Here is a 23,630-nt window from a genome sequence, read left to right on the forward strand (position 1 = left end):
ACTGACAGCAAACAAACACAGACAAGCTAGGCTTAAGTAATTTTGCATTAAAAAAGTGAATTAATATTTTTAAAGGGCCTAAATTACCAGGACAAAAGTTGTATTTTTCTGCAAAGTAACCTAGTCCTTGGTAAACACCATCTTGAATGGCAATAATGGAATGTTGAATCATAACCTAATAATTTTCCTCTTTGCTTCTTTCTGCTGATCAGTGCAATGATTTCCCGTAGTAAAAGGAAAGATTGGACATGTATTGTATGAAGACTGTTTCTTTTTTAGCTGTCTGTCTTCATGTGACACTTATTGTAAATGTGCTTGTGTCCTTAGTGGGTAGTGTTTGTCTGAATGGGAGACCCGATTTTCTCACTTCCATTAATTACCTGTTTCCAACCTGTCTCCCCAGCTCCCTCTTTCCATCTCAGAAAGATGTAGTGTGGCTAAATGGAAACTTTTTAAATGACAGAATTGCAAAAGTTTCCAAATGTTTGGCTCTGGTTTGTGGTGTAGAAGTGTGAAAGATGGTGTTCATAAGGACGTTTGTGCACACGTGGGAGTAACTAGTGTAGCGTGATCAGCACAGAGTGTAACAGGGAACAAACAGGAAGGACTGGACATTCTGGAGGACCACAATGTAGAAGTAGGCTGAAATGCACCAGTGTGAAGTCAGGACCATGCAGATAGACATGTGACTGCAGTGCCTGTTTTGGAGCCCTGCTTTGGGTAGGACCCACACTTGATCTTAAGGACTTGAGCAGCAGCAATTTTTTGGAGAGTGCAACATTAACATATTTCTAAAGCTTCTAACTGGTCTGGATGACTTTGTACAGTCTGCTAGTCTGCATGGAAAGATTCTTTGTTACTCCTGCTAATTGATCCTAGAAACAATAGGATTACCAGTTATAAGCAAATGAAAAAGAGAAAAAGTGGGAGTATTATTTACTGATGTGATAACTGAGTCTTCAATATGAGACATCAGCATAAAAGGCAATTATATTCCTAGGTGCCAGGCAGGATATTCCCTGCCAAGGCAGGGACGTGTCAGTATCATTGTAAAAGTCTCTACTGTAATTTCCTCTGTGTATAATTCTGTGTATAATTCCAGTTATTCCAATTAAAGCAAAGTGGAGCCAGAAAAGTATCTGGTTGAGAGAGGGAAGAACACATTTTACAGGAGGAGAGTAAGACAGTGTAGCTTACTTAACCTGGGAAAATGCAGTCTGAGAAAACAGAAAAGGCTGCCTTCCACTAAAATGAGTGAGGTGAAAATACCCTGGCAGCAATAGTACTCTTCAAGGTAAGGAGCTGCTGGTGAAGGTATTGACTAGCTAGAAAAGGGCTTCAGCAGAAAGTCATCAGCACAGCAACTTTCAAATCACATGGGAAAGTGAGAAAAATTACTTCCTTCCAGTGAGAGCATTATTGGTTCCTGAAAAGAGTAATATGGAAAAACTCTCTGGAACATCCCTCTCAGACTGCTGTTTCTTAATGATATCAAACCCCATGCAGGCACTCTGCTCTTCGGATTTAAAAGGACCTTAATTCAGTTTAGTTCAATTTTCTTCTAAGGGTTGCTTTAATTTGGAAGAACTGTGTCCATTCAAGGCTAATGTGATTTAATGAATTCATGCTAAACTCACAACTTAAGTTAATTTGGATTAATTTTCCCAACCATTTCTCATTAGACAACCCTTTAGATGTTGTAGAAATGGCAAAGAAGTCTTGAGCAGTCCTGCTTGTGATTCGGTTCTAAACTGGAAAGTAGATTTTCTGACTGCAGAAGGCCTGAAGAAACATCTGGCCCTGGAGAGGTGCTGAGGAGGGTGCAAGCTCCCAGGCCCAGTGTGCCGGCTGTTCTCTGGTGTTTTCCCTTCCTGCTGTGGGGCCCAGCAGAGCAGCCTGGTGGTGATACCCTTGTTTGGAGGGAGTGTTGGTGCTGTCCCAGGAGAGGGTGTGCTCTGTGGGACCACCCGCTCTGACAGGTGGAGTTGGGTGTGCTTTGTGAGTAGCGTTTGGCTTAGATCAGGGGGAGTGTGGGCTGTTTGGCTGTGTGCTACCTGCACAAAAAAATACCTTGTTTTAATTCCCTGAACTGCATTCCATCGCTTATGCATCGCTTATGCTTGCTTATGCTTGGCTTCTAGGAAAGAAAACGTGTTTATTTCCCTGTAATGCTGTTCTAAGGGGTTTACAGCTCAGCTGCGATGTGAGGTGTTATTTCTGCCGCCGCTATTAGTTGGCACATCCTTATTTGCCTCTTTCTGGCTGGCACATCGTGGGTGGGAAATGTGTGAGCCCTAATCTGTCGGGCTTTGGAAGGCGCACGAAGGGTCACTGCCGGCAGCCCCGGCCGCGCATTGAGCGGTGTCGGGCACGGAGCGCGGCCGCTGCGGGAAGGGACCAGGGACCGCGCTGCCGTGGCTCTGCTCGTTGCCATGGAAACAAAGCTGGATCCTTAATCGGGATGCGTGTGGATGCGAACCCACCGTCTGCTGGCCTTTTTCCTGCTGCCCCAGTGCCAGCGTGGTTGTGACTGTCCTGTGCCAAGTGGGTGGGAAGGGAGCTGGTGTGGAGGGAGCCTGTGGGGCTGAGCATGCAGGAGAAGGGTCCAGGAGAGAGGCTGAAGTTGTTCCCTGGGTCCTGGGAGTGGAAAACACCTCTGCTGAGGTGGAGGGTGCAAAGGGAGCCTGAGGAGCAGGCAGCAAAGGTAAGTGTGCTGTGGCAGCTGTGGGGAGGGGCACTGTGAGATACTGGGGTGCCTAGACACTGCAGGAAGGTCATTGCTACATGGCATCATGTGTGGACCTTCAGAGAGCACCCAACAGGCTACCTTGAAGAAATGGTACAATTGTATCATAACATTTAGCTCAGGGACTATACTGACACGACTGTGCAGCTTCAAGGACCCAAGGTAATACTTCTGCAAGCTGTTGCTGTGCCTTACAGCACACAACTGGGTCTTTCTAGGTTGTTTAGGTTTGCTCTGGCATTTCTGAGGTAGGGATGTGGCATTATACAATATAGACATGGTTTTGAGAGGTCTGAAAATGTGAGGAGGCTGTTGCTGGGGAATTAAAGCAATTGCATAGTGCACTTAGAACAAGCTTATGCAAAAATGGGTGAGCAAAGAGATCTCACTTAATGTATTCCCTTGGCACCATGAGGAGTGCAAAGAAAAATTTGCTAAATGAAAATCTTTTCAGTTGTAATACCTAGCTCAATCAATACCTAGAAGAGGGCATTTCAGGGAAACCCAGAAGCTGTAGCAAAAGCTCTTGACACCTCAAGAGGCAATAATCTGCCTTTCGAGTCCATAAAGACTGCAAGATAACTGATAAACTCTGAGGAGGTGGTTTGCTGGAAGCTGTAGGACAGGAGATGTTGCCCACTTGCAGTCCTGAAAAACCCCTACCAGGATTCACAATCAATGGTGATATGTCCATATCCCAGCAGGAAGGATTACGATCAGCCTGCTTAAAGTCCTCCTGACACTTCTGTCTGAAATGCAGACTGTAAACTTGCACAGCATCACTGTACCCTGTTAAAACGCTGCTGTCAGAGTTCCCAGGGAACGGAGAACTTTCTTTGTCCAAGTACAAGATACAGAGCTGACCTTGTGCAAGGAAGCAAACTGCTCTGAGAAGGACTGAGTCCAAGACTGGGAGGGCTTGTATGATTAATTTCTGTGGAAACAGATATGCTGGTGCTTATGGAGTGAAGTGAAAATCTCCTGGGGACCCAACAATTGATGCATAGCAATGAAACACACAAATTACCAATGGGCTGTGCAGCCCCTCCCTAGCCCTCAGAGACAGCTGAAGGGGAACGCATGACCCTTGATTTAGCATCCTCAGCACTTTGTATAGGAATGGAATATGTGCATTGTAAAGCATAAAAATACGTAAAAATATTGCTTACTTTGTCTTCCTTGGATATCCTAGAGTTACAATATAAAGAGAGATTTAGTAGGAAGGCCAGTGAGGAAAGGCCATGTTTTCCCTCTGATGAATAGAGAGGTTTGTCCATAGCCTAGTGCAGAATGCACAGGGAGCCTGACCATATTTTCACTTCCATTTAGAGACTATGATAGCACTATGAAGATAGTGGGATTAGCCTGAGGAGCAAAAGCACAGAGATCTACTGTCAGCCCTTAGAAGCTGCTGGGTGACATAACAAGAGCAGTTGGACACCAAATGAGCTGTAGAATGCTGGGTTGATGTTTTCCATGCAGTGTGCTTCATTCACTGAGCTTGCCCAGTGCTGCATGCCTTGGAGAGCACCAACACCAAGATAATAAATGTACATCGTTCTTCAGCTCTGCTCCTTCTGCTCTTAGCACACAGAAGAGGAGAATGTCCTCTGAGATAAAGGGTGCACAGCTACTGCTGCAGGCTCCTACGCAGTGCAGACGAATGCCTAGTGTAGGAATGTACACATCCTGAAGGCACTGAGATAATGAAAAGGTTGAGCTCCTTGCAGTAGCCACCACTGTTGAAGGAAAATTTTTCATCTCAGTGCTTCTCAGGAGGAGATATTCAGAAGTTTTATATAAAAAAGAGAATAAAACACTTCCTACTAGCAAAAAAAAAAAAAAAAATCTTGAAGCTTGATGACCAGAGTGATGTCTTTGTATGAGCTTTCAGAATTGCTTAGCTGCACCCTGAAATAAACCTTCCTGTGGCTAAACCCTTCCCACAAATATTCCCTCTTATGACCTACCTAAAGAAAAGACAATGTGGTGTTGTTTGCAGGGGTCCCGGGATGAGGGAAGAGATGAGAATCTTGACTTCATGTTTCAGAAGGCTGATTTATTATTTTATGATATATATTATATTAAAAGAAAATGATATATTAAAACTAAACTAAAGAAAGAGAAAGGATTTCATCAGAAGGGTAGAAAAAAATGATAATAAAATCTTGTGACTGACCAGAGTCTTAACACAGCTGGACTTGTGATTGGTCATTAAGTAAAAATAACTCACACGGACCAATCAAAGATGAACCTGTTGCATTTCACAGCAGCAGATAATTATTGTTTTTCTTTTCCTTTGAGGCTTCTCAGAAGAAAAAGTTCTGGCAAAAGGATTTTTCGGAAAATATGTCTGTGACAAGACAATTTTGACTTTTTTCATTTTTGGCTTTTTTTTTTTTAAAAAAACTCAAATCTTCTTGATGTATATTATTTACATGACTGCTTGCCTCCATGGAAGGTGAGTCCTGAAGGACTGTATTTTGTCAGAAGAAATAAGGTCTGTAAAACTCTATCTTGAGTGTTTTCACCCATGATTTGAAGGCATCTGTTTTCCTCTGGGCTGGGGCCAGGGCTGTGTTGTGAAGCAGCCTGTGTAAACCCTGGCTTCTCCCTGAGAACACAAAACAGAGGCTTAATTAGCTCTGAGTGCATGTGTGGTGATGCAGACACTACTCTTCAGTAAGTCTGGGCTGCACCATCACCTGAATTGATAGGGATCATTGTCAGGTGCCAACTCAGGTGCTGCCAGCCTGCATTGGAGTGCAGCTGCCATACTGGGGATGAGATGCTTTGCCTGCTTTGAGACATCCTGCAAGTGACTGCCTTTGTACACATAGACATGTGTGTGTCTGTAGGAACACACACAACTGTGTGCAGTGAGAAACCCAGAGTGCAGGAAGACAGAGAATGACTTGGAGTGATACAAAGTGGAAGGAAAGACAAAACACCACAGCCTATGGCTCTTCCCTTGCAGCCAGTGCAGTGCTGGACAGGACTTTTTGTTCTCTCCCCTCATATGGACATTTGTTTATCTTCTGTCACAGGCCCAGGCCAGGCAGTGTTCAGACTGAATAGCTCATTTCTCCCCTGCTTGCTGTAGCCCCTGCTGATGCTTCCATCTCCTTCCCACTCCTCCATCGTGCCAGAGCGTGTGCTTAAGAAAGAGGACAGACAAGGAGATGCAGGAAAACAAGATGCACCAGCTTTGCCTTTGAGTCAGTCAAAGAGCTATTTCTATACCTAACACATCTCACTCTGGCTTTTATTCTCTTAGATGCTTTTGTTACTCTTATTATTAATGACCAGCAGAGGCAAATTCTCTTGCTGCTCTATCATTCCCTTTCTCTGCTGTGTCGATCCTCGACAGAAATCTCAGTGCCTCATGTGCGTGTGTGATCTTGAAAAAGATATGGCAGTTCAGTCTCAGCCTCAGGTTTTGTTTAAAAAAAGTACAAAGCCTAATATAGATAGAAAAATTTGAATTCAAGTACAAAAAGTATCTTATTTATTATGCTGCTGCTTTCAAGTTATGTCAAGGGCATATGGAATATATAGATATATATTAATGTGCAGTAAGTATAGAAAGAACCTGAATTCAATTATGTGTGCTTCGGCACAGAGTTGAACTGACTGGAAATGGGCTTCTTGACTTTCATCGTCCAAGCAAAAAAATTTACAAAACTGAAACTTGTATCACCCTTATTGCAAAGTCAGACAGTCCAATTCCCACTTTCAGATCCTCTTCATTGAATCCTGAGGAGTGTAAATGTTCATGTGCTTAGATCATGGGAGTGGATATAATGGTCCTTACAGCACCAATCACTGTTACAACTGTAAATTCTAAGTACTTCAGGAATGGTGGGGATGATTTCAGACTCTAGCTCTACAAGTCTCCTGTGGTCTCCAGTCTTTTACCAAGAATAATTTCCAATTCCTCAGAGTTCAGAAATGGCTGTTCCATCAATAGGGAGTTTGCCACAATTTGTGCCTCAGTCTCATAACAACAAGAGCCATGAAAAACAGCTATTAATCATCAGGGCAAAGAAAGGAAATGGAAGTGCTATGATCCCAAACAAAAATAATAGAAAAAAAATAATACAGCAGCTGTGGATTTGGCAAAAGATGCTGCATATGTTTGGATGGACATCTGTGCATGCAGGAGACTTCATGTATTTGTGAGTAGTTTTATCTGTAAAGCTGCAGAAAACCTCCTATTGAGTTTTCAAGACTTAATAGATGGAATCTCAAGAAGATTTGAGAAGGGAGCTTCTTTCCTGTCTAAAATCTGTGTAAATAACTCCATTGGTCTCAGAGTTTCCATTGGGGATGAGGACAATCAATAATAATTTAAAACTTTGTGAATCAATTCAATAAGCAAGACAGACATGACACCAGCTTCCCTACAGGGGCACTCCTCACTGGTTGATTGGGAAGGAGAGCTGGGCAGAGAAGGTAGGTACAGTTTTCATTCGTCCTGGAACACAAGAGGTAACTATGGCCAAAGCAAGCTCTAATGGGGATCGGGTCTTCAAGCGTGTTGGAATCCTTGTTGTTTCAGCCGAGGACTCTCACCACACACTTCAGTGATACAGTAGCTTTCCAAAGCAGGGACTTAACCCAGAGGCCTGGTCCAATGGGTCAGGAATCCATCTTCTCCTCAGACTTGGAGAGTCCCCAGCTAGATCTAACACCAGAAAAAGGGTCACCAGCATGGCGCAGGCTGGGATTTGAACTAGTTAGCTCTCCTGATTTGGCAGCTCCATGGGACACAAGCTGGAGCTTCCACACAGTGCTGATGAACAGATGCCTTAGGGCCAGTGCATGGTTTCTGTGCCTCCTGTTGCCTGGTGCAGACATACACATTCTGTGCTAATGAGGCAGCTGCTTGCCAGCAGCATGTCCAAACAAAAAATGGACCAGGATACTTCATTTTATGGCGAGATTATTTCATCCTGTTCTGAAAGTATAAGGCAGGGGGTAAAATCCCTCTTAAAAAAAACCACACAGAGCTGCCTTCTTGCCTGGTATAGAGAACAATGATTTGGCATTCCTCCTGTTTCAGCCCTTGCTGTAAAACACAGGTTGAAGTGAGCTGAGTCAGGTTTGGGGGAGCTCAAGGCAACAAGGAATTGTACTCTGAGCAATCAGCACCCCCTTTCCAAAGTGATGGAATCTGATCTGGAAGGTGTGGTGGAGGGAGTTGAGGATACTCACTGTCCCAGAAAGCTGTGAGTGTGAAATGGTGAATGCTCACTCCCAGGCTCGGGAGGAGAAGAGTGGGCTCCTTCTTTTCCTCAGTGCTGCTCTCCTTCCTGAGCATCTCTGCAGTCCCGGCAGGCTGTCGGGGGATGAGCCCCGCGCTGTGATGGGGGTAGTGACGCCCAGCCCCAGCCTTCGTAGCTCCTATGCCGGGCCGGGCCGGGCCGGGCCGTGCCGAGCCACAGCGCTGGCGGGAGCGGTGCCGTGCGGTGCCACACGGCGGGATGCCGGCGGTCGGGAGCTTGCGGCCACAGCGGCATTTCGTGTGCGCCGCTGCCAAGGGAACCTGGCTGCCGAGCTGGGACCAGGGCGGTGGGGCAGGACCGGTGCCTACCCCTCTCTCTCTCTCTCTGTCTCTCCCCCCCCCCCCCCCCCCTCTTTTTTTTCTTTTTTTTTTTTTTTTTAATTTATTTTTCCTTTGGGATATATTCAGAATATCAATTATGACTATCTTAGAGAAGCGGCAGCCAGGTATGAGGTAATGGGAAATCTGGAGTCTGTGTAATTTAGTCAAACTTCAGCTCTTGGTTTTATCCATGTGCTAGAGAGCTCTCCTGGTTTAAGTGAGTGGGTTTTTTTTCCTGCAAGTGACAGAATTGCCCATTTACTGCTGTCCAGGATGGATGAGGCCGAAGCCTTTTATTGCTCCTTGCCTTAAGGAAAGCAGAGGGCACATCTACACAGACTTTGTGTGCAGCTGCTCACTCATGTGTACTCTAAGGCAAGCCAACTCTGACCCAAAGGGTATGAAAGTTATATCCATGTGTTTAAAATTATCTAAACTCTTTAATAATACTAGCCTGTGAGAAAAGATTAAATCCTGGCACAATATTACTTTAAACTGTCTGCCTTGCTTCAGCTGTCCATCTTTGAGCATAGGCATGGCCAAATTCACTCTGCCCATAAAGGCTGACTAGACCTTGGCATCATTAGGACTGCAGGTGCCATCTCTTAGGACAGAGAAAACAAGTAACAGCTTAGCCTGCAGAAGGTTAATAATTAAATTAAATAAGCAAGGCAAAATTTGAGAGATAGGGGGTATCACTACTTTATGAGAGAAGTGGAATAGAGGCACTTAACAGACACACTCTGACCTGTCCTCAGCTGGACCATAGTGAGAAGAGATCTTAAGCTCCTGAGAGGCTCAGGGGGCAGTGGATGCAATGCTGAACTTCCAGGACTTTTGTAAATTGACTCTGTGAACCTTTGGTGCTTCAGCTCATATGAAGGTTTGCTCATTATAAGAGACCAAAGGTATACTTGATGAAATAGGAGAGCAGTTAATTTAGAAATGATAAATAGTATTGCACCCAGAATAGTTGATTTCAGAAATTTATTCAATGACATCTTGCCAAATACTGTGACTGGACTTTTTTAAAAGTGCTGGATAGTTTTATGGCTGCTCTTGATTAATAAGGCTATACCAAATGACATCCCATTCAGCTTACAGTCAAAATTCAGTCCTTAGTCTGGAGGGTAAGACAGCCAGAAAAGAAGACCATGATGGCAGGCAAACACCATGATGTAATCAGATGGATGAGTAATGGGGCAGTCTGACTTTCATTTGTTTTGGGCTGGCAATGTCAAGATATTAAGCCATCCTGGTGGGCTTCTCTGAGTTGGGACAGGGAAACTGGTCCTGGACTGCCTGAATTGCCCCCATGGAATAATGTCACCTGGGTGGCGGGCTCTACTCAGTGCAGCCAGTGCTCTAATCCGTCCATGTGCTTTCATCTAACAAGGAAATACAAACCTACAGAGGTGAAAATGGAAATGTAACAATCCTGGTGGGAAACTGTTTATCCTGGCAGCTTGCTAACTGCTGTTTCTCCTCTGTGGAAAAATGCTGGTATCCATGCATGATGCTTTAAGAAGCTGGTATAACATACCAGCATATATTAGCCTGCTTTTACCAGTCATTGTTTATAAAAGTCACAAATTTTTCACCCTCTCTTTAGCCGAACAACTGAATTTCTCTGAATTGTATATGTCAGACAATGACTCTGGTATGATTGACTCTTTAATAGTTTTTTATTAACTGCATGTGGTATATAGAGTGGAACAACACCAAGATCAAGATTATAGAATGTAGGTTATCTTGTGTTTCCTCTGTTGCAAAGTCTTTTGAACAAATTTCTGCAGACCCTTAAGTAGAAAGTGGAAATCACTTAGCTGCTTTCAGCCCTTGAGTCATCTTTAATTGGAGACCTTTTTGTTGCAGCTCTCAGGAACTCCTTCGTTCTGGAGCACTTGGACTGTTGCCCCTGGGTTAGGGCTCTGCAGCAGACCTGTTCCCACTGCTACAGAAAGATTAATGTCCAATCCAGGACTGGGATCTGTATTTATGATGAAACTTTTATGTGTAGGTGATGTCATTATACATGTGAATTTAGTATATTTGCTATCATTTACCAGGGTAACAACTGAACTGTGCTAACAATTCTATATTCTTCATTGCAATTAGTAGCCATCAGGGATTGTGGCTTCCAGAGAACACCTAGAGAGTCAACAGCCATTCTCCTAATTAATTTATCACTGTGTATCCTGTCTTTCTATCAGTGGTGACATTGAACTGGGTCTCTTGCTAACTCTCATCCACCAGTTCCTGTAACCATCAACTCTGAGCTATGTATCCTTCTGTCAAGTAAGTCTAGTGTGTTCAGTAATTATTGCAAGAACAAGGGGGGGAACTGATAAATGATATGGTTACATAAAACACATTTGTTCATCTAAGAAATTTGAACTTCCCACTGATAGCACGTTCCCAGGGCAGCTTGGAGGATTTTCACTAAGAATGATCCACTCCTCAGTGAATCAGAACATGGGGAAAGGATTGCAGGTCATGTGCTATGCAAGTCAAAATCTTTAGTAACCCAGGGAACCTATTTCAGTAAAACAGGAAAGTCTTGAAATCGTATCAAATAGTATAAATTAGGCAGAGTCATTAGGAAATGACACAATTCAACATGCTCCAACTTTACATTGAGTAGGTTTTGCTATGAATGTATTTGTGGAAGTGTGAGTATATGTGTGTGAGAAGCAGAGGTTCTGTTTTAGATGCCAGTTCCACCAGGAGGACATAATATTAGGTCTGTAGTGTCACCATGTTCTCGTAGTCCCTACTGCGAGCATTCAAGAAAGGACTCACACAGCATGATACAACATGCAATATAAAATCCAGAGTTATATTGTATTGAGTTGTTGAAAACTAAATAAAAAAATTAAATTTGGAGAGAAAAAACCAAACAGACAGAGGATCCTGACTGTAGGCTAGCCTGAGGCAGTAATGGATTTGTGGTAAGATAAACAGAAGTAAATGAACACTTAAGCAACAAAGCTCCTGATTTCCTGTCAGATATGTTATAACAAACGGGACTCAGACATACAGGAAACTAAATTATAAGACGTTGAACTGTAGTGGCATTTTCCATCATGAGCAGTAAAACTCCCACTGAATCAAGTATCCCACCAGGACTGTGACAAACAGGTACACAGCGGTGTCTCAGTTTTGAAGAAAAGAAATACATAGGTAGGCAAATGAAAGCCTGTGTTTTCCCAGAAGTTATTTGGTGCTTGCTCACTCCTTTTTGCCCCCTCCACATTGTGTGGTAGACAGGACTGAAATCTAAACAAAAGGCAGCCCTGTGTGGTTTGGCTGTTGGTCATAGAGTAATTTTGCAAATCAAGACTGTACTAAAGACACATGAACAGCTTTTCTTCTAAATCAGGAAATGAGAAGAGGGTTTTGGAAAGTGATAGTAGCCTGAGTCATTAGGATCTGATAGGATCCCCTCTGTGAGCTGGAGAGGAAGGGCAGACCCCAGTTGTTAAATTAGGGCTGCACAGGAAGCCTAATGAAGCAGCAAATGGGGGGTAAATACACAGATGTTCCCAAAAGCCTAATATAAAGGGGCTATTTAGCTTAGCAGTACAAATTGTATTTGTCCTGCACCTGTGTGGAGACAGCAGAGTAGGGCATTTTGCAATGACATGGTATATTTCTCAAAATCCTGGAAGGAAAGGTGTTCTAGACTTGCTCCTTACTCGAATTCCTTGTGCATAATTTGACACATCTTGCCTTTGTGGAGTCTGGCACTTTGAAGCTGAAGGAGCTTGCCACCCCTAGCAAAAATGTGTTCATGGACCAGCCACCAGCGTGTGGAGCACAGAACCAGATTCCATTCCGGTGGGCTGCACAGAGGGAACGTAGCATGCTGATCTCCTCACTCACTGCCACGTCAGCAGTCAATACCATGGCTCCGTGCAAGGCTGGCCAGTTCCTCAGCATGAGAGGACCCCTGCAACATTTTGGGGATCTTGCATTCCCCTGCTTTGAGGATGTTCTCCAGCCTGGCCTGTGCTGAGAAGCAGTTTTGCTCTGGATTGTAAGATCCTGTTTTTAAGGCAGTAATTGTATTTGCTTGAATGGGGAATCTAGTGTGTCTGTTAGGAAGGAACTTGTGAGAAAAACTCCCTGAGGGCCTCTCCTGCCACATCTGAGGTAAATGGCTCATTAAATGGCAGTGATTGGTTTCAAATGGTGCAGCTGGAGGGGGGCTCCTGGGAGAGTCACCTGCAGCCTTGCCAAGGGCTCACATCTTCACTGAGGTGTGGGTCAGACCTGGCCTATCTGCAAGTCTGAAGAACTTAGAAGTGTTGGTGATAGTACTCTAAGCCCTGTCCTACCTCTGCAAACTGCCTTCCATCCACCTAGGAACTCACTGGCCACCAGTCTGCAAGAGGAGGCTTCATGGTGAGTGTGTTTGTACCTTCACTGTGTGCAATCCAGCCTTCTTATTGGAAGGGTTAAACGTGCAGGAGGAGGAGGCAATACTTGTCCCAGCATTGGTAAACTCAGAGCAGATTTTCTGTGGGAAGCCATCTGTCAACTGGGGAGTGGTGCTGTGTCAATTGATCAGCTCCACCTCCAGTTCAGCTCTGCAAACTACAGATCCCTGACCTTGTAGGGTGACAGTGGGGGAGTACTGGGATCTTTGGAAGCTTTGAGATCCTGTAATGGAGCCTCTGCTCTTTCGGACTGTGTGAGGGACACCATACAGCATCTTGCTGTCTCTTGCATCAGGTAGTGATGGAAAGTCTGAGCTTGCAGGTGAAAGGGCTGTAGGAGGAAGACAGGCTTTTTCCTGTAGCCAGGGGATTGTATTTCACCTGGGTGATGTGCAATGCAAGGGACTTCTGATTTAAACTCAACCTATCCCTGTCCCAAACGTAAAACTGTCTCCCAATGGCAATGCTGAGCCATATTTTGGCTGTTTCAAGGTAAAATAGGAAGGTGGAAAATGTGAAATTTCTTCAGGAAAAAATCAGAGCTTATGATATTCTATAAAAACTCATAATGTCTGGAAGGGTAAAATACTCCTTTTTGGTTCTAGTCGTAATAAAGCAATAATGATTCTATAGGGTATATGTGTGTAAAAATGGTAAAACTACCTTAGATCTGTCTCCTGATTAAAAACCTTCACTGTAGCAATACAGTGAGGTCAAATTCATACACTGTTCTGTATCGGTTCAGCTCCTTCTTTTTTCTTGACTTTTCATCAGGCATGCCCAAAAACAAGGTAGGGAAGAAAATTGAGGCTTTTGGACATTTTTCTTAGTTTGATTTTTGTCCCCCTCAAAAGGTAGTGGCTGAGATTTCTGTCCAACTCTATCAGCAATTCTCCTGATTTATTATAAGAGGGACACTTTCTTCTCTACTGTTGTCTGTCCTTCCTTCTTCACCCCTCTCTGAGTGCTGAGTTGGTCAGGGAATGAAGAACATTTGGCTAGCCCAACTATTGGGGTGATTAAGTGCCAAGAGCCATCTTGGCAAAACAAAATCTGGACTGGCTTGCACCTCCTTTATGCTCTCATTTTGAATATAAGTTGCCTCTTCTTTCTGCTTCTGTAATAGAAATGCCAACAGTTGCTCAAGAGCAATTATTGCGTGTGCAGCCAAGTGGCTTGTGCTTGATGTAAAGTGGGGTGCTTCCATTTCTCAGTGGAGGGGAATTGTTTCCCTGGGTTGTGATAAAGCTGTCTATTTGGTGTATTGATTTTTGATGTTCATACACTCTTGATAGTGAGGAGCTCTGAATTTTGTCCCTGAGTCTTTTTGGGCTGAATTCCCTCCAACAGTTAGGCAGTGCACTCGTGTGGAACGAACTGTCAGCAGGCATTTTAGCTTGACCCTGTTTAAATCACTGGGAGGGCATTACCTCCTGCACCTTGCTATCCTGCCTACTAACTCCTGAGAGTGTATGTGTGTAGCCTTGAAATAGCAGTGGATTTACCACCTAGTGTCTCCTATTTATCACTGAGGAAGCAACCAGACAAGACTTCCAGATGCTGTGTGTCAAATGTTGCGGTAATTCAATAACCAGGCCCTTCAGATCTTGGACTCTCTGCTAGAAATGGTGAAAAATTGCAGTCAGTTCAGAGGCTCTTATGCATAAGTGTAGAAAGGTTCTTGTTGAACTTAATATAAAAGTAAATATTAGTCATCGGTGTAGCTGTCTTGTCTTTTCATGTGGCAGTGAGGCTGTCTTCGCACTCTAGCATTCAGTTGAGAAAGCTACAAGTGCCTTTCAAAGCCACCGTGCAATGAAGGGTGTTGGAGATGCTTGTTCAGGATTTTTTCAAAATCTGGCACATGCTGTGACAATAGTTTGATTTTTTTTTCCTCTCTCTTTTCTAATTTTCTGCATAAGCTTCCAAGACATAAAGTATCTTTTTATTAGATGAGTAGGTTCTTTTCCTGAGCACAGTTCAGAGAGAAGGGGGTGAATTCCAGTGATAAAAAATATGAGATGTTTTCCATATATTGAGCGGCTCCAGTTGCTGCTCCTGGTTTTTTTTTGGTTTTTTTTTTTTTTGGTTTTTTTTTTGTTTGTTTTTTTTTTTTTTTTTTTTTTGTTTTTTTTTTTTAATATTTTTTTTAACTTCTCTTCAGTTTGTTGCTGTTGTCTTTTCCTTTTTCTTTTTGCATACATTTATTTTTCCACTAAGCAAAGAACAGCCCTAAGAGAACTTTCACATGTAGGTGGCGAGTTGTATGGAGGAAGCAAACAGTTTAATCACCAAACCTCGTAAGAGAGGTGTTTTGTATAGGATGTGACCCATGGGGAGCTCAGGAAAGAGAAACAAGCAGCTTAAGGCTGGGTATGGGATCAGGACTTTATTAATTTATTTTATTTTTTTTTTCTGGAGTTGCTGAGCTATAGTATATTTTGTCAATATAGGAAATAATTATAGATAATCAAAACCATGGCTAAAGGATGAATGGATGATTGATTAACTGCATCCCTGCTGAGAAACAGCTTTGCCTGCCAGGCTGTAGGAGACTCAATTTGGTAGAGAGCTGTTCTAAATGTGACTGTCTTGAGGTAATGTCTTAAGGCACAATCAGTTTTCCAGGTCTCAAACTCCTGAGTGAATCTTTCTATATCTCTGGTCCAGTTTTCCATACTTATTAAAAGAAGGTTGGGCTGTTCTCATTCCTTAAAGCAGTGTTTGGGTTTGGAGAACTTTGTTATTATGATGGGAATCTCTACACAGAGAAATATAATTTAATGATGGTGGTTTTTTTTTTTTATTTTTTCTTTTATGATCTAATCCTACTCTATAGAAGTCAGGAGGAATTTGCAATTGCTTTTAAAAGATAGAAGATATATCCCTAAGAGAGCATTTTGGCAACTACTTTTTTCTATTCCTTTCCTTCATGAATTGGGCAAAAGCAGGGATTTGCATTTTTCTGGATGTCATAAATTGAAAGCCTGATATCTGATGAAATCCCAGGACAGAAGAGATTTACACTATGCCATTGGAGAGCTGAGATCTGTATAAAACTCCTTGGAGTCTTCAAGGTTGTAAAGTGCTACAAGTTCTAATTTTTGCAAAAATGGTAGAAGGATATGAGAGCAATACCAAGAGATATACTGAGCTGATATTTCTCTAAAACATGGTGTCAGCAAAGCTCATCATAGTTTAGAAGTCTCTGTTTTATTTTAATGTATTTTATGTTATTCTGAGACTGAGTCTTCACAGTTGTACCGAGAAGAACTCTACAGAACTCTGTGCTGCTGCTTGCTTTGAGAGGAACTAATAGTAGAGATTGTAAGAGCTATTTGTATCCAGTGATTTTGTCTACTCTATTTGTACTTTAGTCTGGATACTCAAACCAGAGTGACTGTCCCAAAAATCCATATCAAAATTGCCATGATCCTGTTTATGCTGCATATAAGGTTATGATAATCCTGTGATTAAAGCTCTTAATTTCATGAAATATTTTGTACATATTCTGTTTTTCTGTCCTCACTTGTGTACCACTTGTTCTCTGTCTGTTAGAATCAGGCCTAACAGTTGAAACCTTTGAGTAATTTTGGCAACCTGCCTTTAAAAATAAAGTAAGGACAGCTGGTCATAAAAAGGATTTTACTTCCTTCTCACTTGCTTCACTTAAATTTTAAAAAGTTAAAAATCTTTAAGCTCTGGCCAAGATATGAAATAAGATTCTGACTGTGTGCCTACCCCTTTATGCTCAATGGATTGGCTGGGAATGCTGTTTATTTCCTTTGACATATTCTTGTTTTCTTTTTCTCTCTCTTCCTCTGATTTCCTTTTCTAGGATGAGTCATCCATGTTCTTCCAGTTCGGCCCATCAATAGAACAGCAAGCTTCTGTCATGCTCAACATCATGGAAGAATACGACTGGTACATCTTCTCCATTGTCACTACGTACTTCCCTGGTTACCAGGACTTTGTGAACAAGATCCGCAGTACCATTGAGCACAGCTTTGTGGGCTGGGAACTGGAGGAGGTCCTTCTGTTGGACATGTCCCTGGACGATGGGGACTCAAAGATCCAGAACCAGCTCAAGAAGCTCCAAAGCCCTGTTATCCTCCTCTACTGCACAAAGGAAGAGGCCACCTACATTTTTGAGGTGGCCAACTCAGTGGGTCTGACAGGCTATGGTTACACGTGGATCGTGCCCAGCCTGGTGGCAGGGGATACAGACACAGTGCCATCCGAGTTCCCCACCGGGCTCATCTCTGTCTCATATGATGAATGGGACTACGGTCTTCCTGCCAGAGTAAGGGATGGAATAGCCATAATCACCACGGCTGCTTCTGATATGCTGTCTGAACACAGCTTCATCCCTGAGCCCAAGAGCAGCTGTTACAACACCCAGGAGAAAAGGATTTACCAGTCCAACATGCTCAACAGGTAAGGGGAACAGCCAGGCCAGCCATACAGAAGGGTGGTCAAAGAAGACCTCTGTCACCAGAATGTTTCTGCTAGGCATGTGGTGCTCTGGGGCAGCAGGTGATGTTGGCCAGAACTGGGCAAGGGCAGGTGAGCTGAGGGTGGGACCCATGTTGCTGTGCATCATGAGTGCCAGTGTTGTCACCCCCTTAGAAAGCCTTCATACAACACAGAGGGCAAGTCAGCGTGAGGAAAAGGAATAACAAAGGCATAGTGCAACAATTTGATAATGCCCCTCAATGCACAAATCTTCGCTTTTGTAAGTGAACTTCTTCAGCACAGAACTTCGCCAGCGCTGAACTTCTTGGAGTGTCTTTGCATGACTGGGTCCGTCGCTCCCAGGTGGGTTCTTGCTGCAAGCAATGGGAATGTTTCTGTTGAAGTCTAGAAGGCACCAGCTTCTGTTCCAGGCACTAGCATTATGTGAACAGGTGTCCCTTATAGGGGCGGTTGTGTAACCTACCAGGAATAGTTTCATGGCAACTGTTGTCTGAACACCAAGTGTCCTTCTGCTGTTCATTAGCCTTGAATTGCAGGATAGAAGGAAATGCAAAGAGATGTGGAGAACTAGCGCTGCAAAAGGAGTTAGAGCCATCAGCTCTGCTCAGGTCCTGCTTTGTACTCAAAGCCTTTAAAGACCTTGGATGTCTTAAGAATCTGGTTTACCTCAGAGGAGGGCTTGTGCTGTCACCCTGCTCTTTGGCACTCCACTGGCTGTTTGCTGGGTGTTTTGGGTACCATTCTTTCTTGTGCACCTTATGCAGAAAGCCTAGTACCTCGATTAGAGCAGCATGTTTTTCCAAATGGAAAAGGATATTTAAACACAGGGAAAACCTGTTTGAATAAACATCTTCTCTATCCAAATTCAAATTTTCCTAAGAAACAGAGCTAACGCATCTCTTTAAGGGCATAGAAGAAGATTGTGGTGGCACAACCTCTCGAGCAGCACTCTGATTACTAAATGTTCCTTTTTGTCCCAGATGGAGTTTTAGCATGTAGCAAAGCAACCCAGATAATTAGACATGGAATCCAGATGCCCCCTGATCTGCTCAGCTGTCATTGTTCAATGTTTTACATACAAAATCCTTGGAGATGTTAGATCCTATGTGGTTAGAAAAGGAGAATCCAGGCAGTAGCCATCAGGCCACACAGAGCTCAGTGTCTTTGTTAATTTGTCATGTTGAATCACTGAGTGTGCAAATATGATGGATTGGTCCACATGCTGTGACCCCTCACTGTCAACTTTACTAGGCAGATAGAGGGACAAAGGGACAAGGAAGCAGATTTTTGCTTTGCCTGAATGTTGGGGACTGTGAGAGAACTTTATTCTTTGGCCCAATATGTTAACCATATTGCTATTTGTCCTTTGTCTTTATGGTCCATTGGCATATTGCCAGGTCTTATTGTATTTACTTCATCCTCTCCATGGTGTTTTTTTCTCTATGCAGGCCTTGAAACTACTTAAGGTGCCTAAAGCTTTTATCTCTTTCCTTCCCAGCTAGGCTTAGGAGTAAGGGTTTTTTCTGCTGCTCTTTTGAGTCATCACTGAAATGATTAAGCTGGGAAAATATATATAGTGTATACAAAGTAATGAGAAGTAACATCGAGGCAGGCTTTTGTTCTACCTTTCCAAACGAAGAGGGATTCTGGGGGAAGCTCTATTGTGTCTTTTTAGCAGTTATCTAGAAAACAAAACGTTCCCTGCTATGTGATGCAGCATTCTGCAGAGACCTTCTCTAATGAGTTCTGTTGACACTGTTAGCCTATGCATAACATCACACCCATGTAGCTATGCTGCTTCCAGGACCCAACAGAATCTCTCTGCATAGCACCTCGTTGCATTGTTTAGAAGTCACCAGCTCAGAGACTCTTGAGTGTAGATATGCTAGCACTGTTGTGCTGTGTAGATATGCCCAGAAGCCTCGGCACCCCACTTGAAAGCAGCTCCTGTCACTTGTGAAGATCATAGCTTTCTTTTCACCTTCATGGCCCAAATCATGCTGTTTCTGCTCCCTTGTCTGCTTTGGGTACAGCATTCACAGGAATGAGTGCCAATAGGTGTAGATACACCCAGCTCAGTTTGGGTACTGACATCAGTCTTACTGAGAAGAACAGGCTCTGTTCTGCCACTGTGTAGATGGCTGCAGGCACCTGAGCTACCTGAGGAATAATTATACTTTTGTAGTTACTTGTGAGCACAGTGCAAATATTTGCTTTGCCTCGCATGGTGCTGGCCTGTGAGGGGGTTCTGACCTTGCATCCTTTCCCCCCACTCCCACCCATGTTTCCATACTCTCTGTATTTCCAAGTGAGATGGATAAAAAGTTTGACTTCAGTGAGTTGGATGCTTAGTTTTTTATTTAAGTCAAATTACTTTCAGGACCTTTTGAAGTTTAAAAGCTAGTGATGTCTGAAATAAGCCATTGCTTTTACAAATCCAAGGGTTTGATAGAAATTGGATGGCTTCAAGCTCAGCCTCATGCCTGAAGTCTATGGAGATGAAGAGGCAGAGGAGAAGCACAAGGAAGCAATCATGAAGATGTGAGTTTGCCTCACTGAGCCAAAACCCACAGAGATTAATAGCTGTAATCTGTGTTCATACCTTCAAGTTCCATTGAATTTACTGGAATTTACTATGTGCTAAGATTTAAAACTCTCATTATATTCTTTGTCTGTGTGGAATATTACAGATTCTGCAGACCTGGCTACTTCATACTTTCCCTAACCCCTTCCACCTATTAGGATCCCACAGTACTTGTGCACACCAGGTAGCAGCAATACCTGCATGTCTGGAACCTGGTTTGGCTCTTTTTGGACTGGACTGCAGGTTCTGGAAAGCTAATTTTAGCCTTGCTCTCGACCCAGCAATACTGTATTCAGCCATCTGTGACTTAAAGTTCCCCTTCCACCTGCCTACACAGAATAGAGAAATGCATGTATGTGGGCTTGATGTCTTGGGAGACAAAGTATACGTGTGTGTGACCTCGGATAAAGCATCACCCTGTAGCTACTCTTCAGAAACTCTTGAAGCTAATCCAAAGGGGTCCAATTTACTTCAAATCCATAGCTGGGGAGGCAAAGCAATAAAGGAATTTTCCCATTTTATTCTTTGGAGAGTGGCACTTCAAACTAAAAAAATGTGTAATTTAGTTCAGCTGGGGGCACGCTATACACTGACTGTGAATTAGTAATTTCCCAAGATCTTCCTTTGAACTCTGACCATTTCTTACTTTGTTCCCTTGTCTTTCTAAAAGAGCAGTTGTTCTGAATGCAGCTAAATTCAAATGGTCTTGATCAACATGGTGTCAGTGGTTGATCTGGGTATATAATAGAGCAAGGAGAAAATGAACTGAATGTTTTTTAGATTCTCCATATCTTTCCTCCTTTTTACCCTGACACTTGTTCATTTTTGCAAGAATTTGTGCAAACAAAGTTTTATTTGAAGTATGGCTGTAAGCACAAAAAGAAACAAGACAGACTGTTATCTAAATGCCATTTCTTGACAATGTAGGTGTTTGGTCTGCATCTTCTTGTATCACTAATGGTCTCATAGCAACTGTTTCTGTTTTGAAACTGGTTCTCTTTTGTGTTAGACTGGAACTGCAGAAGTATGATCACGACCATTGAACAGTTTGGATTTTGTCCAGTAAGTGAACCTGCTGGTGAGATAACTCCACTAAAGAGTAGTGAAATGATACTTTGAGAGGGTTTTGTTCTACAAGGTTTGTTAGTTATCTTTTTGAATGATTTTTGAGGAATTTTTCCTCTAGTGAGGGATTTATCTCAATTTATGCTGATAATAGGCTTAGGAGGTAATTTGGAGTCCAAATATCCAAATGCTGTTTCCCAGTTCAATTACAGTCTTTAATTCTTTGTTCTGTTTGTAATAATTACCTATTCATTTATTCCTTCATTGTCCCAGAAAAAAATCTGATCTGAATATTTCAGTCTACCAAGTTTATAGTTATCCCAATATCTGGTCTTCTGGGCACCCAGCAACACCACTGTGTGCTCTGCTCTTTTCTACTGGATGAGAAGATCTCAAAGGTTGGGTAGGAGATGCTCACATGAGGAGTTCTTACCTCTTGGCCCTTCCTAGGAGAGTTGCTAGGCTTCCAGGCATCCTGCAAAGCTCATCTTTTTTCCCTTCACCATGGCTGCTGAGGAGTGAGTGGGCAGAGGTGGATGTGTTTATAGGCAGCCTTCTGCTTATTTCGTTATTTTAATTGATGGGACAGATTTCCTTGAGCTCTGGATTGGTGCTTCTCATTACATTTTAGAAATGGGAAGAAATAACTAAATGACAGGAGTATTCTTAGGAGTGGAATTCAGAGATGAGTCATGAGAAAAGAATATAATTTCTGGCTCATATTTGAGGAATGGAAGCTCAGCTGTTTTGTATGGATATTCACAGTCTTTGGGCTACATAAGCTGTGGTTTTATTGTAGCCTTCAATGAGACCTGGATTCTTTCTCCTTGTTGTCATGGCTGCTTGTGAATGCTGGGCCATAACTACTAGTTTGTTGTTGTAGGGCTTCTAATGAGTTCTCCAGTGATTGGCTTTAATAGTCTCTCATTTAACACCAGGCTGCACACAGCGGATTTCATTTTAATAAAAAGTGCAGTGGAGCATTTGCTTTGGAATTAAAATACAAATGTGGAATTATACCACCTTTGCAAAGAAATACTTTTAGAGGGAAACAAAGTTAGGTTCAATTCTGTACCTCAGATTCTTCAAATAGGAAAACAGCTGGCCAGCTTGCTCAGTGCATTGTTTGGACATGACACTTCCACTCTGGGGGAACTAACATTCCTCTGTAGTTTTACCTTGCCACACAGATAAGAAATGCAGAAGAACCTTTGATGAGTGCTGGGCAACTGGCTTTTTCCTGGAACAACCAGGGCGAGCTCTGTTCTCACATGACTACATTTCCCTAATAGAAACTAGGAGTTGCTGGGGCTTAGATACCTCAACAGTGAGTCAGTGAGCAGAGAAAGTTCTTGAAATTGGGTTGTACAAACAAATTGCTGCTCTGGAAACTCAAGACTACATGGGCTGTACATATCCATTAAAAAGTGCAGTGCCCTTTCAGGGTATTGTGTCACCCTGCTACCTGTGGGCAGCACCATACCTGCAGCACCCTGGACCAGGTCAGTGTCAAGGACAGTGCCCACACAACACCTTTCCTTGTTTTTCTGGTCTCTCTCAACCCACCCTCCTGCCCTGTCCTCCCTAATAATGGCAGCCATCACACCAGACACAGGGGACATGATATGTCATGTGCAGGTATTGCCATGGAGCCAGTCTGTGTTGTCTCCTAGTTGAGTGGGTCACACAACTTCACAGAGTGCAGCAGGGGAGTTGAGGGCAGGAATGGACAATGGACCATTCGCAATGTTTTTTCTCCATTCGCAGGTTTGTCAAGTTACCCTTGCACTAAGAGACAGCAGCCCTGTCTCGCTCAGTGTGCAGGGCTACATCTACCTGCTTGGCAGCTGCTGGGAAGCCCTGCTCCAGCCCTTGAATCCTGTGGCACCCCAGCTGTGGCAGGCACAGTGCTGGGACTTGCTTCTTAATGCTGGGGAGTGGTGAGAGAAGGTGTAAGTGACATGTTCCCAAGGATGCAGAAATTGCCCTTTTCAGAAACTTGGAGAGTGAGGGAGCATATGTAACTTTTGACCTTTTGGAGCCTTTAGGCCCATGTCTAGTTAGCAGCTCATTATGTTCCCACTGGTTGGTGTGTCCCGCTGCTGTCAGGCTGGTGCAGAGTGGCAGCACGTGGCATGAGCGCTGCTGACAGATTAGACATCCCTGCTGCTGAAATCTGCTTGTTCCTGTCACTGCTCCAGCAGCAGCTGGAGGCTGGGGCTGGCCTGTACCTCCTGCCTCTGTCAGGGTCTCTGTGCCTCCCTGCATCCCTTGCTGTACACCATCTTGCTCTCTGTGTGTACTGCCATCACATTTTTCTGTCCCTATCTTGCATCTCCTGTTGCATTTCATTTGCCCTGTGTGCAGTGCTGGTGAAAGGTGCTGGGTTTGTTGGCTTGGGGCTGCTGGGTATTCATGTTGTCTGGTCAGGAGGTGAACAGTCGTCTGCCACCACATCTTGGAGGAAGTGTCGCCTTCTCCTGACTCCTTTTTTCCCTGTCACTGGAGAGGAATGCTGAGGGCAGTTTGTACCATGCTCTTGGTCCAAACCTCCCCCTGCAGGTGGGCTGGCGAGGGCGCTGGATGCACAGGAGCAGTCTGCCTCTGGCTGCCCTCCTTGCTCTGCCCAGCTCTGCAGCAGTCCTGCTTGAGCAGTGGGAAGCACAGCTGTCCTACAGTGGAAGGACCAACATCAAACTAACTTGTATG

General features: G+C 43.6%; 1 protein-coding gene and 1 long non-coding RNA gene across 5 annotated transcripts in view; one reads left to right on the plus strand and one right to left on the minus strand.

The window, feature by feature from the left end:
- GRIN2B (glutamate ionotropic receptor NMDA type subunit 2B) overlaps window positions 1-23,630 on the plus strand; it is a 208,758-nt gene that overhangs the window by 71,303 nt on the left and 113,825 nt on the right. For all 4 annotated transcript variants that reach the window (XM_074539485.1, XM_074539487.1, XM_074539486.1 and 1 more), the window contains one exon: window positions 16,635-17,233. In XM_074539485.1, coding sequence (XP_074395586.1) covers window positions 16,635-17,233 — 599 coding nt within the window. The remainder of the gene's footprint in view (window positions 1-16,634; window positions 17,234-23,630) is intronic.
- Window positions 5,083-8,299, minus strand: LOC141728800 (uncharacterized). The gene is made up of 2 exons (XR_012580028.1): window positions 7,964-8,299; window positions 5,083-5,360 (listed from the first exon to the last, which is right to left on the minus strand). It is a non-coding gene; the product is annotated as an uncharacterized LOC141728800 (long non-coding RNA).

The sequence above is a fragment of the Zonotrichia albicollis genome, chromosome 4, assembly GCF_047830755.1.
Source record: "Zonotrichia albicollis isolate bZonAlb1 chromosome 4, bZonAlb1.hap1, whole genome shotgun sequence".
In the NCBI taxonomy this organism is placed as follows: Eukaryota; Metazoa; Chordata; class Aves; order Passeriformes; family Passerellidae; genus Zonotrichia; species Zonotrichia albicollis.